The sequence below is a fragment of the Leucopleurus acutus genome, assembly GCF_964270905.1.
Source record: "Leucopleurus acutus genome assembly, chromosome: X".
Lineage (NCBI taxonomy): Eukaryota > Metazoa > Chordata > Mammalia > Artiodactyla > Delphinidae > Leucopleurus > Leucopleurus acutus.
In genome coordinates, this window is record NC_139148.1 from 91,363,214 (window position 1) to 91,382,109 (window position 18,896).

Sequence of the window (18,896 nt, forward strand, 5' to 3'; positions counted from 1 at the left end):
CCCAAAGTTTACTGCAGAGGACTGGAAATACCCCAAAGGCACAGGGCTAGGGCAGGAATCCTGCTTGCCCAGGTCTAAGGAGGATACTGATCTATCTCATAGGATCACTGGGAAGACTGAATGAGATAATCTATGTAAAGCATGTGACTCAGTGTCTAGCTCATAGCAAGTCCTCAGTACGTGTTGGCAATAATTGTTGCTCTTCTCATTATTGTCAACAATGCTCACTGCATCTCATGCCCAATCTGGTTTTCTTTCAGTGGATGGCTGCATTGACTGGTCAGTGGATCTCAAGACATATATGGCTTTGGCAGGTGAACCAGTCCGAGTGAAATGTGCCCTTTTCTACAGTTACATTCGTACCAACTATAGCATGGCCCAGAGCACTGGGCTCAGGCTGATGTGGTACAAAAACAAAGGTGATTTGGAAGAGCCCATCATCTTTTCAGAGGTCAGGATGAGCAAAGAGGAAGATTCAATATGGTTTCACTCAGCTGAGGCGCAAGACAGTGGATTCTACACTTGTGTTTTAAGGTAAGTGCTGTGTGAAAACTGCTCAATGTCACAGGTGGTAGTCTTGCTTTGGGACTGGAGTGTGTATGGGTGTGCCTCATGTTATACAGTGGATATATTCTTGAAAGGCTTCAGTGCATGTGGAGCTTCAATAAATTCAATTCTAATTATTTATGGGAACAATATAGCAAGTTCTTATCACATTTTCATAAGATTCCCATTTACTATGTATTCTCATTTAATTCAGAAAATTTTGTGATTCATTTATTTCCCAACTCCACCCCTGCCCCAGGGTCTTATATAGATGGTCCCTGACTTAATTATGGTTGGACTTAGAATTTTGCAACTTTACAATGGTGCAAAAGTGACACACATTCAGTAGAAACCTCACTTTGGATTTTGAACTTTTTCCAGGCTAGCAATATGCGGTATGATATTATCTCATAATGCTGGGCAGTGGCAGGCAGTAAGCTGCAGCTCCCAGTCAGCCAAGTGATCATGAGGTAAACAACTGATACACTTAAAATCACTCTGTCCCCATACAACAATTCCATTTCTCACTTTTAGTACAGTATTCAATCAATTACATGAAATATGCATACTTCATTGTAAAATAGACTTTGAATTAGATAATTTTGCCCAACTGCAGGCTAATGTAAGTGTTCTGACCACATTTAAGGTAGGCTAGGCTAAGCTATGATGTTCGGTAGGTTAGGTGTATTAAATGCATTTTTGACTTAAGATATTTTCAGCTTACTATGGGTTTATCGGGACATAACCCCAATTGTTAGTACAGGAAGATCTGTATTAAAAATTGTTTTTGCATATCTGGCTATGAAAATGACCTAAAGTATCATTTAGGTCAGGGTCTTTCCTTTCTTATTGATGGAAAATAGCTTCAAATGCTTCTGGTGAAATTCTTCATGGGATTTACAATGTGAATTTGAGTCTACTGTATCTAAATATTCAACATGGGACCCTATAAGCACATGGTCATCCTGTGTTCCTATATACTATTCTGGGAAGATACCACAGACACAGTTCCTACTTGCAAGAAGTTTACAGTGAAAAGCAGTCTGTTTTATCTCCAGTGATTCCACAGTATGTCCTTCCTCCCCCCTCCATCCCAGTGTCAGGATCTCAAATCTCAGATAGAGACTGCATTAGGTGTTGAAGTAAGTAGCTGAGGTGACCTTTAAACCACTCTTCAATACTGCCATTTTAGAAGTGTCTGATCTTGCTCACCAGGGACCTGCACTCTACTGTTTGATTTTACCTTCTTGGAAATGCAGACCCTTCCATTTTTGTTTCCTGTGGACTTTGTCTGATGCCAAAGCTATGTCACCTCTTCATCAAGAGCACTTGGAAGCCCCTGGTGTGGCCTCATTGTTCAAAAGGGCAGGAGAACAAGGTGGTATATAAATAGAGAACCTTCTTGATGCTCTAAGAATCACTTTTGTATGTATATTGGGAGGAAGTGTTGGGGGAGCAAGTTTAGTCTCTTTGCGGTGGGCAAAAGCCCCAGGATATTGGCAAAAATAGCAATCATTCTGATCACACCCTTAGCAATAATCAGTATTTTCACCTCCTTGGACAGCTCTTGGCAGAAATGAGAAGTGGGTGTAATTCGGTTCCACTGTCTGACACTCTGTTCTTTACAGTGCTGCTACTCTCTCCCTGCTTACACCCTCTTCATTCCCACCTTCACTAAATCCTGCCAATCTAAAATAGATCTCTTTTCCTCCCCCTATTCCATTTGCTCTGTTTGTTTTCTTTTCACAAATTTAAAATTTTATTTGTAGAGCATCAGCCTACTATATACAGGTGCTATACTTATAATGAATTATTGAACTAATTACTGCTTACTTCCCCTGCCCTGCTTATTTCCCCAGTCTGGCTATCTCTCCTTTCTTCCTTCCTCTCCTCTCACCCATTCCCCTACCCTGAGAAATGCTAACAATATAGTGTGTATCCTTGCATACCTTCCCCTTATTCTTTTAATTATACAAGCATATCTACATGCGGATTTCTCCTCACTGTTTTACAAAATAAAAAGAGAGTTACATATTTCCATGCATTTTCTCTCCTTATTAAAAATACATAGTGGAAATATTTACAAGTCAATTGATAGAGAGCTCACTCATCCTTTTAAGTACATAATATTCGGTGTTGTTTAATAGTCTATGATACCACAATTTAGTCAATCATTTCATTATTGATGTGCATATACTTTGTTTCCAGTGCTTTTGTCCCTATAAAAAGTGCTGCAATTAAAACTCCCAATTTGCTTTTAAATACACTTCTAAATTTTAGAACAGTTTTAGATTTACAGAATTATTGCAAAGATAGTACAGAAAGTTCCTGTATGCCCTACACCCATATTCCCCTAGTATTAACATTTTCCATGACTGTGATACACTTGTTACAACTAATGAACCAATAGTGATACATCATTATTAACTAAAGTCCACATTTTATTCAGCCTTCCTCAGATTTTCCTTAATGCCCTTTTTCTGTTCCAGGATTCCATCTGGGATACCCCATCTTGCATTTGATCTTCGTGTCTCCTTAAGCTCCTTTTGGCCGTGGTGGTTTCTCAGACTCTCCTTGTTTCTGATGACCTTGACAGTTTGAGTAGTACTATTCAGATATTTTGTAGAATGTCCCTCAATTGAGATTTATTTTTTTCATGTTTATACTGGAGTAATGTGTTTTGGGGAGAAAGAACACAGAGATACAATACTATTTTCATCACATCATAACAAGAATGTGGAGTATCAGTATGCTTTTCCATTGTTGATATTGATCAGCTGGCTCAAGATAGTATTTGTCTTTCTCCACTATAAAGTTGTTCTTTCTTCACTCCCTTTTCAAATTGCCCTCTTTGGAAGAAAGTAGTTATTCACAGTCCATACATAAGGAGTGGTAGTTATGCTCCACTTCATTAAGACCAAAGTATCTACATAAAATTATTTAGAATTCTTCTGCATGAGATATTTGGTTTTTTCTCCCATTTATTTATTTATTCAATCATTTATTTATATCACAATGGACTCATGGATATTTATATTATACATTGGGTAATAATCCAATGCAATTGTATTTTCTGGGTCAAATTTATCCACCTTTGACCACTGGGAGCTCTTTCAGTTGGTACATCTGTTCCTCTGACATAATCTCCTCATTGTTTTATGTTGTTGTCTGTTTGTTTGTTTAGTATTTTCTTATATTTCAGCACTCTAAGATGTTCCAGGCTTATCTTTTTATTTTTTTATTTTTTTGCGGTAAAGGGGCCTCTCACTGTTGTGGTCTCTCCCGTTGCGGAGCACAGGCTCCGGACGCGCAGGCTCAGCGGCCATGGCTCACGGGCCCAGCTGCTCCGCGGCTTGTGGGATCTTCCCGGACCGGGGCACGAACCCGTGTCCCCTGCATCGGCAGGCAGACTCTCAACAACTGCGCCACCAGGGAAGCCCCAGGCTTATCTTATATATTCCCTGCCCCCAGTCCTAGAGTCAGCCATTTTCCCAAGGACCCTTGATTCCTTTTAATGAAGAATGATATTAGATACCAAGATTTGGGTGCTAGGTGTGCTCTTTGCTACTGGGGAATTGTTGCTTCTAGGCCCGCTCAGCTGACAGCCTATTGTGCTTTTAAACAAAGCCTTGTAATACCTCATACACAAGGGGGATTTCCCAATGCCCCTGAAATCCTTTCCTATAGGTGGCCCCCTCTTTCAAGTATATATTAGATTGACCTTACTTGTATTTTTTGTAGATATCATCTAAGTCAGTAATTCTCACCTCACATCTAGATCAGTAGAAGAGAAAAGAGTGGTATTCCACTGAGCAGAGACTTAGATGCAAGCATAGGTGGCGACCTCTTTTATTAGTGCAGCAGGTCTTAGGGAACGATTGGGACTGATGGGGTGGGGGAAATTTTGAATATTATCCCTCATGTGTGTCTTGGTAAGGAGAAAAAATATTTGGGAATCACTGTTCTAAAGGATGCAACAGTCTTTTGTCAACTCAGAGATATAGAAATCTCTTTCAGAATGGCAAGAGAGTGACATCTATAGTGAAAAAGGCTCTGAATTTGGCAATGTCTATGTCACCTAAAATCCCAAATTTGATACTATTTTAAGGTAATTATGGAATGATTTTTCTATGCTTTATCGACCTCATTAAAAGTTACTCTATGGATTTCAGTGTGGTTAAAAATGCAGTTATGAAATATTTAGTAATATGCTCCACCCATTTAAGTCACAGCAAGAAAGGTTTACTGTTTGTGACCTTTCAGTAGCCAGTTACTCATTTTTGTGTTTTTCTTTGGCCAGTTTCAAGAGTGATTACTTGAATTTCTCAGCATGTCAGTGGGTTAGTGATAGAGGAATGGTGGAGAAGTGAGTCATATTTTGAGAGCTGTGCCAATCCAAGAATTACTGTCTACTCCCCTTTCCGCTCAAATCTTTTCAGTTGAGGCACTTAGTAGAATAAAAATGATGAGAGTAATCTTATCTGACAAAATCCCCCATATCACTTTCCCAACAACTTGGAACAAGGGGTGACTTAAGCTGTGGATGAAGATAGATGTATTCCTATAATCCTGAATTGAATTCACAGATTTTGAAAAGAGTGATTAAATATAATTGAATATCTGCAGAAACCTGTGTGTTTGGGGATGACGATGGCCAAGTGCAGAGAATCAGTCATAAGTTCAAAACTATCATGACTATTTACCTCTCCAATGAAGTAAATGGAATAAGGAACCCTCTTCTTAAACAGGAAGATAACCCAACTATTTTTGGTCTTTAGTAATCATTGAAATAAATGAGGTTCTCAAAATCTGACTGCCTTACAAACTCATTCTAAAGGGTTCTTTAATGCATTTACACAGTTCTGAGGCATGACATTTGCTTTGCTATTCATCACATTTGAGTGATTATTGCTCTAGCAAAACAACATTATCAGAAGAATTGAGGGGAGTTGGAGATATTCAAAACAAGAAATGTAGTATGTATCAATAGCTAATTTTTGAATCTGTACAATGAGTACATGACGATTCATTACATTTTTTTATTTTTGAATATATTTGAAATGTTCATAATTAAAAAGAATAAGAAATAAGTATAAGTATACTGTAATTTTGCCTGATTTTGATGGCTCTTAAATGATCCTGACTTAAAAGTGCCTATGTAGCATATATTAAACAAGTCTTGTATTTCAGTCAACAGTCATGGGACTTGCTTTATGCCATATTGCAAGGAAACTTTTTACATGATCAGCACATTTAGCACAGTTGATCATCCCTTCTTTTTGATATGTCCTTTACCTGAGTTCCAGAGAATCACACCCTCCTAGTTTTCCTCTTATTTCATCAGTTATCCTTTCTGAAGTTCCTTTGCTGACCCCTCATATTCCCCCTGACCTCTTAATGTTAGAGGGCCCTTAGGGCTTGGTCCTTAGGTTTTTTCATCTCTACCCATGCTCCCTCCCTCCATAACCTGTTTATACAGTCTTATAGTTTTATATACCATCTGCACACTGGTAACTTCAACATGTATACCTTCCAGCCCAGATCTCTCTGAAGTCTTTTTTATCCAACAGACTTTTCAGCATCTCCACTTGTGTCAAAACCAATATTCCAAAACTGAACTCCTGATCTTCCTCCTATCTTATCATTGGTTCCTAGAAAGTAAACCCTGGGGCAAAAAGCTAATATGTATTAGGGAGTGTAATCCCAGAAAAACAGGAGTGAAGGAAAAGGAAAGTGAGGCAGGGAGAAGGAAAGGTATTGTGACAAACGATCCAGGAGAAGAAATGGGGAACAATTTATTTCTCAGCTCCCATCTCCCATTGTTCAAGGGGTTATTCCACAGGGTCTTAACCACCTTGAATTTTGCGGATTGCATAATCCGTGCCTTCCATACCACTGCTGGCCCAAGCCAAGGTCTCTTATCTCTCTTGTTACAATAAACTCCTAATTAGTTTCTCTGCTTTCGCACGTCTCCCTTCAATCTATTATTTTTTTTTTTGCGGTACGCGGGCCTCTCACTGTTGTGGCCTCTCCCGTTGCGGAGCAACAGGCTCCGGACGCGCAGGCTCAGCGGCCATGGCTCATGGGTCCAGCCGCTCCGCGGCATGTGGGATCCTCCCGGACCGGGACACGAACCTGTGTCCCCTGCATCGGCAGGCGGACTCTCAACCACTGCACCACCAGGGAAGCCCCAGAGTGGTCTTTTGAAAACGTAAGTCACCTACGTCTGTGTTCTGTTCTGCTCAAGACCTCCTGATGGCTTCTCATTTCATTTGGAATAAAAGCCAAGTCCTTACTATGGCCCTGGAGGTGATCTAGTCCCTGGTACCATTCTAACTACTACTTTCCCATTCTTATCTCTTTGGCTTACTCTACTCCAGCCACTCTGACCTCCTTGCTGTTTCTCAAACATGTCAAGTATACTCCATCCTTAGGGTTTTTTCACTGGCTCTTCCCTCTGTCTAGAATGTTTTCCTCTTCTATACTCACATGACCAACTCCCTCATTTCTTTCAATTGTATAATTTCTTCTATTCTAATCTTATCAGTGGGCCTTCCTTGACTACCTTATTTGTAATATTAAGGTTCTCTTTCACTCAGTCCCCATCTTCTGTACTGATACTTGCCTTCCTCTATTTTTTCTGTTTCCATAGCAATTATCACCTTTTATTATATATATAATATATATAACTTATGTATTATATTTATTGTTTTTATTTGTCTATTTCCCCATGCTAGAATGTAATGTTCTTAAGGACAGAGATCTTTGCCTTTTTGTTGTTGTTGTTCACTAATACATCTCAAGGGCCTAGAATAGTGTGTGGCACATAGTAGACACTCAATAAATAAATAATGAATGAATGAGCTATTTTCCAGTTAAAGTCAGGTAGCTGCCTGACAGATATAAATTATTTTTACCATTTAAGAATATTGGACAAAGTATTGCCAGAGCTTCTGATTTTTTAAAGAAAAACTTTAAATCTGAATATTTATGTGAAATTTCTCAAATTTAAAAATTTTCAGGGCTCTCCTCCCAAAAAAGTCCCTACTCAGATTCAACCAGTGGATTCACAGTTGGCAAACTCTGAACTACTAAATTCTAACTCTAACATTAACCTAGGGAGTGATGGTATATTATAATTGTGTGACCTGTGCCTTGCTTTCCTAACCTGGAAAATGAAGATTAATTTGTTTACTCAGCTTAAGATACATTGAACACTTGTTTTAGGTGTTTCGTATGTAGCATTAAACAAAACAGATTAAAGTTCCTATTCTGGAAATTACCTTCTAGAGTGGGGGAAACATACAAATAACAAATTCACAAAACTACATTGGGTAATGTGTATGATGAGAATAAAAAAAAAAAAAAGAAGGGTCATGTTGCAGGAGTAACTGGGAGGCCATTTTTGGTTAAGTGGTCTAGAGGGCCTCCCAGAGAAAGGGACTTATCAGCTGAGACATGCATGAAAGGAAGGAACCAGCCTTGTGAAGATCTATAGGAACAGTGTTCCAGTCAGAGTGAACAGCAAGTGCAAAGGTCATGAAACAGGAACAGGCTTTTTATATTCAAGGAAGCTAAAGAAGGCCAGTCTGGATGGAGTGCAGTGAGCTGGAGGAAAATGGTACTGGATGAGGCTGGAGAGGCAGGCAGAGGCTAGATCCTTTTGCATATTGTGGTCTAGGATAAAAATTGATTTTTATTAGTAATCAGGGGCAAAGGGAGTGTTGTATTTTGTCTGTTTGTTTTAGACTGGGGAGTAACATGATCAGATTTCCACTTTAAAAAGACCACTCTGGCTGCCCTGGTGGGAAGGGACTGTAGAGAGACAAAGAAGGAGACAAAGTTTGGACGGAATTGTGTTATTTGAACAGATATATTATGGTAAGCTTGGATTGGGGTGGTAACTTGGAGATGGGGAGAAGTGAATGCGTTCTAGATATGCACTGAAGGATGAGCACCAGGACATACTGATGCACTGGATGTGAGAAATGGGAGAAATAGTTGAGTAAAGTATGACTCAAGTATTTCTAACTTAAGCAGTTGAGTGAATCGTGGTGCTAGTAACTGAGATAAGAGAAGGCCTGGAGAGGAGCAAGGATAACAGTGTCTACCTCAGGGAATGCTGACAAGCACTTAGCACCAATGCTGACACAGAGTAAGCACTCAACACATTATCTCTTATTTCTACTTTTACTACAACTACCATTGTTACTACTATCTATGATTTTTAGCCCTTATTATATGGCAAACACTGTGATAATCCTCAGTAACCCTATGAGGTAGGTCATATTATTGAAGGTGATAAAACTGATACTCATAGAGGTTAAAGAACTTGTCCCGTGATACACGGCTCGTAAATAATGGAGCTAAGACTTGAACCCAGGTCTACCTAGCTCATGCACATAATCAGTTTTCTCTACCGTCTTTTTGTTTATTACCTATGTTTACTATTCTTTGTAGGTACCTGTATCTGTATATCACAACAAATGAGATATGGTTAATTCCTGTTTGTAGAAAGTTCTGTGATTCCATCTGTTTTCAGGTTCCATGGTATACAGTATTGTCTGGAGATGAGGATGGAATCTACTGTTTAAAGGTGGACAACAGAAGACAGTGAAATAGAGATCCTAAATTCACGAAAAGTGAGGATCAAGTTAAAGCAGAAATTTCCAGAGTTAAAAAACCAGACTACTTGTCTTACAAAGTGTGAAACCCTTTGCAATCATTTATCAGTTTCCAAACATTATACAGAAGTGCTTAAAAGTTGTTCGCTACCAAAGAAAAGGGATGGAGGAACCTTGTTGGACGTATGTCCTTAATTGGCTTTCTTTTGTCCATTTACTCTCACTCCCAAACCTGCAAGGTATAAGATTCACGATGAATCAATTAGAGAAGCATATACATCAGTCTGTGACAAAGTACTGGAATGAATATAATCAGGTGTATAAATGCATGGCTATGTTTTTCAAGAACTTATTGCATGTAACTACTTCCCTCCATTTACCCTAAAGGTATTTCATAGAAGTAGAAAATTGAAGTGCATTCCTTCCTGAGTACAGTTTTATATTATTTTGTTTATTTTGAATAAAAGTGATATTTTTCAGCTGATATCATTTCAGGTACCTATTTTTCACTAAACAAATATTTACTGAGCACCTATTCTATAAAAGCTACCAAAAAAGGCAAAATCAAATGACAGGGCTCCTGCCTCCTAACAAATTTAAAGGGGAATTAGGACATATATACAAATTACAAGCAAACAAGTATAACTTAAGTAAAAGAGAGGATCTCATATGGCTCATCAGAGAATTGTATCCTAGGAAACAGTCCAGCAAATAAACATAATTTTAAAAGTTTGAATATTTAGGTATTTAATGTAGTCCTTTGAAAAACATCAAGGGGAAACCAGTCTGTATCCCCCACCCGGCAACATTTGAAATCATCTTTTCCCATTACTTTCATGCTCAATATTTATTACATGAGGCAGCTGCCCAGAAACCTCTCTCATCACTCCTCATTCTCATTCCCAACTAAAAAACTCACCCTGGAATGCATCCCCTGCAAGTTTTTCCTCTTTTTGTCCTTTTTCGTCTTCTGTCACTTCTTTTTTTTTCCTTGCAAGTAGTTCTTGTTCCCCATTCTAATATAATTTAATTAAACTAGCATTACTCCTTGCAGTTTTTCAGCTTTCTTCCCTACACCTATTCTGCACATTGAAAGCTCAGATACTGATCTGGCGCACCAAGAATCTCCATAGAAGTTGCTGAATTTGGAGAGACCCCTGCAGCCAAAAAGAGGATTATCTCTGGAGGGCAGGGAGAAGGGGAAAACTGCCAATGCTAACTTCCTGTCTTTTATTCCATCACACATGAGAGGAAGTGAAAAGTGCTATAAGAAAGATGGAGATAAAGTAGTAGTAGACAGTAAGGAAAAATAGCTTTTGACTTATAGAATCATGGTGTTTGAGATGGTTCTTGATGATCTAAACAGGTGGCAATAGTAGAGGAATTACCAGGCAGATGAAGCAGTGTTCAAGAGCAAGGATGCAGTAAAACATGGGTTATGTCCAGAGGAAAACAGGGAGGTCAGTGTGGCTGGAACCTGCATTTATCAAGGCATTTTTTTTTCTAAATATGAACATAACAATAACTAACCCTTGCTTTATAGAGGTTTCAGATATATTTTTGGAATGTGAGACTTTAACACATCGACCAATTCTTAGAAAATAAGATAAAGGACAGAACTAATGAGCACCTTAACATGCAGTCAGATAATAATGCATGTTTTTAACAGGTGATGTTTCCATGGAGAAAATGGAATATTTAAAGGGAGTAAATTCCCTTCTATGACTCTACCCTTAATAACAAAGGAGATGCTGCTGACCTCAGCATTATCAGTCAGAACATGCACTCCAACTAGTTTTCTCAGGGATGGGAATGAATTCATATGGAGCCATCCCCACTCTCTTGCCACTCTGAAGAATGATCCACCTTGGCAAGATAGCTGGTTAAGGTTCAGTGGGTACAGTCTCTATGGCTATGAAACGGAGAAAAGCCAAGTAGGATGGTGATGTGTAGTTCCACTCCAGGGCCTTGATCTCAGTAAAACAAGACACAGATTAACATGAATCTACACACACTCATTTCCAGACTGGATCATACTCTTCAATATTAAGGCAATATAGAGATGCCATATGCATTTTTTATTTTTCAGCCCCATTACCCTGCCCCCTCCCAACACCTTTCTCTGACTCCCTGTAAAGGAGAGCAGTCCCTCTCGCCTTCCTCCCTCCCTCCCTCCCTTTCTTTCCTTTGGTCTATCTCTTCCATTTTAACTGGGTCTAAAACTTACCCCTGGACTACCCCCTCACACAGTTTCTACACGCATAGAGCAGTCTTTCCATACATGTGGGTTACTGACTTACTGGCTGTAGCCCTCAGATCATTAGGGTCTACGGATTTTTAATTTGGTCGCATGAAATCTTTTCTTTTCTAATATGTTAAATTTTACCAATAGAAACAGCAGGAAGGCACTTATTATGAGATGACAGTGCAAAGAATGATGCTGGGAACATCAGTATTTTATAGCATGGTGCAATGTCACAGAAAATTCTAAATTTTAAGGCATTTAGGGAAATTTCTTATTATGTAGTTTTGTTGTATTATATAAACACTCTGGCAAACTTTCGACTTTGATTCCACATGACATAAAACAAACATTGAAAAGCATTGTTGTTTCTAAATAAAATATGACTTATTTTTACTTTCCATTGTTTTAGAGACAGGTGTAGCCATGTTTGACTGCCCAGTGTGTGGACAGCTCATTTGAAAGAGAGTGGTCAACAGAAACACCTTCGCTATTCATTCCCTTTCACTACTTTGTCATTATCTCAAGCCCAGAGAGGCTCACTACCATTTTTCTAGATATAAAATCAATGACTTTGACCAAACTATTGACACCTATGAAATTTCCATTCCCTTCACTTGCCCACTGAAGCTGGGTCTTTCTTCCAGCAACATCGTTTTTACAGCTGTCTTACTCTTGAGCTGCTCATCTATGCATGCAAGCACAAGGGCTCAAAGTCCAAGTCATATCACCTCTGTTGGATCTGTTGAGGATATTTAGTGGTAGAAGTGGAATTAACTTTATTAACTCCTTTCCTCTGGACGTACGGAGGGAAAAAAAAAAACCTTTATATTGGGTGTGATACACAAAATCATTAAAATGTCAGTATCTTCCCTTAATCCTATCAAACCCAAATCCAAACAAACCGAATCATTTACTGAAAAAAAAAAGTTATGAAAACAGTCTGTAACATAGAGATTTGTGTCTGGCGCCCCTTCTGGAACTACTCACCTTCCTTTCCAGTGCCCCCTCCTAGGCTCTTGTTGCAGTGCCCTTTGGTTTCCTTTCATTTGGGCCCAACTGGGCCCTCTGTGCAACCAGATGATTTTTTCTTTCCCCTTCCCCATTCCCCACTTATGGAAGTTATTCCTAAACGTGCCATTGTCCAGAAGCCCCCACCCTGACCTTTCCTTACTCACTCTCAGATCCCTAGTCTAAGGGACACACAGGCAGGAGCCCTCTTGGTTTCTCATCCCTTCGCGTCAGAGATCAGTGTCTGCTCTCTTCTCGTCCTGTCCCAAAGGAAGAGGTGGCCTTTCTAAATCTACCCAAGCCAGCAAATTAATTCTTCTTGTTTTTTGTATATTTGTAAACATTTAATTGTTTTACTTTCCTAACAAAGAAGTATATAAAGAAGTAAAAACCCTCTATCCTACTGCCCCTACCCTACTCCATTTTTCTGGAAAAAAAAGTTTTTTTCCAGAACATTTCTATGCTTACATAAATCCATATATATGTGTGTGTGTGTGTGTGTGTGTGTGTGTGTGTGTGTGTGTGTGTGTATATATATATATCACATACACGCACAGAATAATGAATAATGTGGGGAGAGATTTTGTTTCACAAAAAAAACACAATTGGCCATCATATTTGTTTTCATTGAACAGTGCAGTGGACATGTGGACATGCCTCCAATACAGTATGCAGGATCTACTTCATTCTTTTCCATATTTCTTGTGTTTTCAAGATTTCTGCAGCTATCTCCTTCCCTATGGCCCAAGTTTCTCCCATATTCAAAAGTACTCTCTCTCTCTCAGTCTTGTACCCTACTTCACTCCTTCCCTTCACAGTCAAAGGTCCCTGAAGAAGAGCCCCCCTTCACTGAGCACTTCCTCTCTTTCACTCACTCCTCAGTCTTTGCACTTAGGCTTCTGCCATCTTCGGCCCCCCCACTCCCCTGATCTGCTCAAAGATCAGACATGGCCAGACCCAGTGAACACTTTTCACCTCCCATCTTAGCGCCCCACCCCCTGCAGTCCTTAGCACTGCTGAACACACTCCCCTTGCAACTCTCTTCCCCCTGTCTCGACTACTCCTAAGTATTTCACTGTCTCCATGGTTCCCAATTAGGGGCGATTCTGCCCTCCAGTGGACATGTGACAACACGTGGAGACATTTTTGGTTGTCACGATTTTCTGGGGGTGTGGGGTGTGCTACTGGCATCTAGTGGGTAGAGGCCAGGGATTCTGCCAAACATCCTACAATTCACAGGACAGCCTCTGGAAATCTAGCCCCAACTGTCAGGAGTGCTGAAGCTGTGAAATCCTACTCTATAGGGATATAAATAAGCCCAAGGTTTCTGTCAAGTGCAGGCCCTTTAATAACTAGCTAGAGATCTGGCTCCAAATCCTGATAATGATTATGCATATCTGCCCCCAAAGGAGAAAACTCAGAGTCACATCCAGCTGCTGCAGAAATATCCCAGAGTTAGAGTTAGGGTCAGGGCCATGAAAGCTTCAGTACCTAGGTTCACAGTCCCCAGTTAATGTTCAGGGCTCCTCCAGTTGTGTCTCAGTCTGGTCCAGGTATGACTCCTCAACATGTTTCCACCTGTGGGCTAAACCATACATTTAGCCCCCATCAACACAGCTTAGTCATCAGAGGGGGAGATGCAGACCATCCTCCCCCTCCCCCTTTCACCCTCTCCCTCTGAAAATTGATTTCACATCGGGGTATGTTCTATTCTACATTTCTGAATTCACAAGGAGCTTTGTAGCCAGATTCCTCTCCCACTGTTATCCTGGTGATGGGAGAGAGAAAATCTCAGGATGGCAAAATACTGTGGTCAGTGGTCTAGACCAGCAAACCCTCCAGGCACTGTCAAGTTGCTGACTAGCCTCCTTGGCAGTGACACAAGTTCCCTGTTCAGATCTGTCCCCAGTTCTGCCCACTGGGGACTGGGGAGGATTCTCCTGTCATGGGGCTGAAAAACTATAGTAGTCCTCGTCTGCAGCTGGTGCTGGCGTCCTCTGTATGCAGCCCTGAAGGATTCCTTTAGGGGTGGCCCTGTTGTAAGCCCGGGGTTGACCCCAGGCCTGTTTTGATTGTTTCTCATGATATAACTCGCCCAGAACATGAATGAGCTTCCTGTCCAGTTCATTGCTGGAGACTTGTGATGCAGGAATCCCCACTACCCATCACTCCCTGATGCACCTCCCCTGCCAGTTCTGACATTTTCTTTGATGGTTTGTGGTTTGCAACTGCTCTTCTGGTGTAAATTTCTGGCTTGGCAATAATCTGGTTGCCCAGACCAAGAACCCTGTGAAGTTAGCTTAAAGAAAAAAGGATCTGTGTAAAGTGGATTTTCACTCAGCACAACTGCAGGAAGTGAAAAATGGTCGGGCTGCCACTCTGCACGTCTGGGGTCATGGGATCAACTCCTCTCTGCTTCTCTGTCTCTCTGCTCCCTGGGGCCTCAGACTGTGATTCCCTAAAGGGCACTGGGCCTTTGTAGAGCACACGGTTCTGTTCCCCCACAGCCAAGGCCAGGCCTCAGCTGTGGCCTCGGTGTCCATGACCCCAACCTTGCCCCCAACTCCCAGTGACCCACTGCTTCATTGCCCAACACCACCCTGGCTATGAAATCTGCCTCTCTGTTCAGATTCTCTAGTGTGAGGATCTGTTTGGCTCAGGATGGGTCAAATGTCCACTCGTGCTCCAGTCATCTACAGTCTAGTTTCAGGGGTGGGAGGGGAAGCAGAGACAAGGGTGTTATATACTGTCTGCCCAGGTCCACCAGATGCTAGAGTTGGGGAGAGGCACACACAGAAGAGGCAGTAGTTCTGGGGTGTCGAGTACTAGTGCTCTGGAACACAAAGACGGTCATCAGAACACATCTGTCTCTCTAGGTCTCTCTCTCCGTAAGCCCCCAATCTACAACTTCCCCAGCCACCACCCCATACCCTACTTTCCACCCCATTTTCCCTCCTCTCTCACAGCTCCCTTGCCCCATTCACCCACCCACCCACCCTTTCCTTCCACTCTTCCCAAGCCCTCCCCCACCCCTCCCCCTCCCTCTGAAAATTGATTTCCCATCAGGGTACATTTCTATTCTGTTTCACATTTCTGAATTCAAGGGTTTTATAGCCAGATTCCCCTCCCACAGTGGAAGCAAGTTTTGTCCCCTGGACTTTGAAGTACTGGAGGTCTCCCCTGCTGGTGGCGATCAGAGTCCCTCCTGTCTCTTTGTGGTTGTTGAGGGCCCATTCCCTGGCCCCCCACATCAGACCACAAGCTAGAATCAGAGGGCCCCCAGCAGGGAGACGTCTGAGATGGAACTCCTGCTGTGAACGGCGCTGCTGGTGGGGAGGACGTGGGTGCGTCTGGGAAGGGGAATAAGGGGTGTGAGTGTGAGGATGGGAATGAGGCAGGGAGCTGGACAGGAGGGGGTTCCTATGAGGCTGTGGACCTGGACTTTGCTATCCCAGATAAAAAAAGCATGCCTGTGTCCACGGACCTGAGATCTCCCTCCCTCTGCCCACTAGAGGTGTAAATTTTCTGGTTCCCAACTCCAAGAAGCTGCATAAGGTCTCCACGCAGCTCCTCTGCTCCCTCGGCAGCTTCTGACCCTTCCACGTCCTTCTGTCTTCCTCCTCCTCCTGTGGCTCCAGAAGTGGCTGCAGTAGGAGCAGTGGCCCCTGCCTCTTCTTCCTCCTCATGTGCTCCTTCTGTCCCGGTCCCACTGTCAGTGGCCAGGCCTGGTCCATTTGCAACCGGCTCTTGGAGAGAAGTGAGCAGATCTGAGACCTGTTCTGGGGGTGGGGCGGCAAACAGGACTGGGGTGGGGGGCGGGCACGGGACTGAGGGCAGGTCGGGGGACGGGCCAGGGACCAAGTCAGAGTAACATGGGACTGTTCCAACTTCCAGAAACAGTGGGGGGTGGGAGGGGTGCATGAGGAAGATTCCCGAAACCCCCAGGACATAAGAGAACCCCCTACACTGTTGAAAGTCTTTGAAGGTGGGAAGAAACAGGAGTGGTCAGAAAAGATTCAGCGCCAAGAATGTGAAGTCCTTGTAATCAAGTACAAAAAGTCTCAAACACCCTCCCACCACCACCACCACCATAATGGTTTTACCACTCAGGGGGCCCTCCCCTCCTAGAGATGGAATGTTCTAGAACAGGAAACAGCCCCAATCTCTCAGTAGCCTCTGGCGCCCCCCTTGCTAGGAAGGTTCTGTAGGTCCTGTTCTAGACACAGCCAGATTCTGATACTTGGTCAGGAAACTTTCTTTAAAGGGCCATATAGTAATTATTTGAGACTTTGTAAGCAAAAGACCTCGTCCCAACTACTTGTAGCACAAAAGCAATCATAAGCAATACTTGAAGAAGTAGCTATGTTCCAGCAAATTTTTATTTATAGAAACAGACAACTGGTAGGATTTGGCCTGTAGTTTGCTAACTCCTGATCTAGACTCATATTTCCTGTGTGTCCCATAGATATCCCAAATTCAAATGTTCATAAGTCAACCTTTTCCCCAAGAAATGATTTTACTCCTATATCCCTGTGTTGTTCAGTATAGAAATCTCAAAATCACCAAGACTACCTCCCTTTAATAACAATCAAATCAGTCACCAAGTCTTATTGCTAATACCTAAGGAACTTTTTTTGACATCCATTCCCATTTAGGGAATGCCCCTGTTGCTTTATAAATTATCTCCCTGACTTTAATCTCTTTCTAATTCCTAATATCCTCCTAACCTTTCCTATGATCACATTACTCTCAAGCTTAAAAAAAATTTGATGGCTTCATGTGACAAATTACTTGGCTTGATGTTAGGTCTCATCTCAGGCTAGCTGTCTCTATTTTCTTCTCACCCCTTATTTATGTACCCAAGGGACTAGCCATGCAGAGACACTTGTGGGTTTTAATTTATTTTTCCATCTGAAAAATCAGACATTCATTATTTGTTATATGAACATTATATTCTGTTCTATGAACTAGTTTGAAAAAGACAACATTTATTCTTTAAGGGTTTATATCAGATAGTGACAGAGGAAAAAAATGATAAATCAGGCATTAAAGTATTACATAAGAAGGTGGTTAAGTACCAGAGGTATAAATCCCACTGTTTTAGCTCTCTTTAAACATGTTATCATGTGTCTTCTTTCCATTTCAATTTTTGTATTTTAATTATCAGACCTTAGTGGGAAGGGTTCATGTTTTCCCTTGTTCTCGAGGGACTTCTGCAGAAAGAGCATTCAAAACCCTACACCTTCAGGAAAGCAAAGATCACCTAGTTTTAATTTTTTACTTCTGTATTATCAATGCTATCCAATTTTTTGAAAATAAATTTTTAGATCAAAAAAAACACATAATGTAGAAATTGGAATGGTGAGGAAAGGGGAGATACTGGAGTCAGGGAGACCCATTAGGGGGATGCCACAGTAATTCAAAACGTAAACTAAGGGCAGTGGAATTTGGGATGGAGTGGTACATGAACAGAGCTTTTTGCTAGGTAGAATTCATGGGAATGCCAGAGAGGGGCAGGGATGAGAGAATGAGTAGGGTAATTCCCAGGTTTCTACTATAGGGAACTACGTTGATAGTGATGCTGTATACTTATATGGAGAATGAAGGAGAAACTGTGGTGGGTTCAACCTTTAGACATACGGAGACTGTGGCACATGCCAGTTGAGATACCCTATAGGCAGTTAGATGTGTGAGTCTAGACCTTAGGAGAGACATCAGGGCTGGAGATGTATTGAGAGGTGGAAGCTGGATTTGAAGCAGTGGTTAAAATAACCCAGGGAGAGGATATAGAACAAGAAAAACAGAGTGCCTAGGACAGATCCCTAGCTTTCCTCCCTTGACCTCTTCCTTTCTGCCACTGTCCACTCTTATCGACAGTTTTATAGCTTACCTGTTTACTTCTTTGCCGTCCCTTCTTCTAGCCTCAGAACATCTTTTGCCCTACCTTTTTTATTCCTTCTATAACACTTTAAATGTGAACTTCAGCTTGTGATCACTTGCCTCTGTATGCTACCATCCTTCCACTTCTGCTTATAAACACTTTTAGGAAATAAAAGATAAATAATTTCTTTTGGCCAAAGGATTGGAGGAGGGAGAAAATGAAGACAGGGAAACCTGTTAAGATCCTACTTTAGTAGTACAGACAAGACACTATTAGGGCTTGAACTGTGGCAGGACCTAGGTGAAATATCAGATAAGGAGAGAATTTTGAAATAGAATTAGCGAAACTTGTTAGCCAATTGTATAAGGGAGATAAGTATGGAGAGGTGGAGTGGAGATGACTTTGAGGCATCTGACTTGAGCAACTAGGTAGTGATGCCTCTAATCATGATAGATAATACAGGAGGAATAACAGACTGTAGGGAAGAGGTACTAAGTTCAGTTTGGGACTGATAAATGCTTTCATGACAGTAATATGGAATCATAGTTAGATGGATGTACTAGGCTGGATCTTAAGAGAGAGGATAGAGCTA

The 18,896-nt window shown here is 41.4% G+C and overlaps 1 protein-coding gene across 1 annotated transcript in view; it reads left to right on the top strand.

Moving 5' to 3' along the window:
- The window catches only part of IL1RAPL2 (interleukin 1 receptor accessory protein like 2), a gene marked incomplete at both ends in the record, with an annotated part of 1,088,726 nt that overhangs the window by 560,722 nt on the left and 509,108 nt on the right, over positions 1-18,896 (top strand). The window contains one exon of the mRNA XM_082865016.1: positions 261-534. Coding sequence (XP_082721142.1) covers positions 261-534 — 274 coding nt within the window. The remainder of the gene's footprint in view (positions 1-260; positions 535-18,896) is intronic.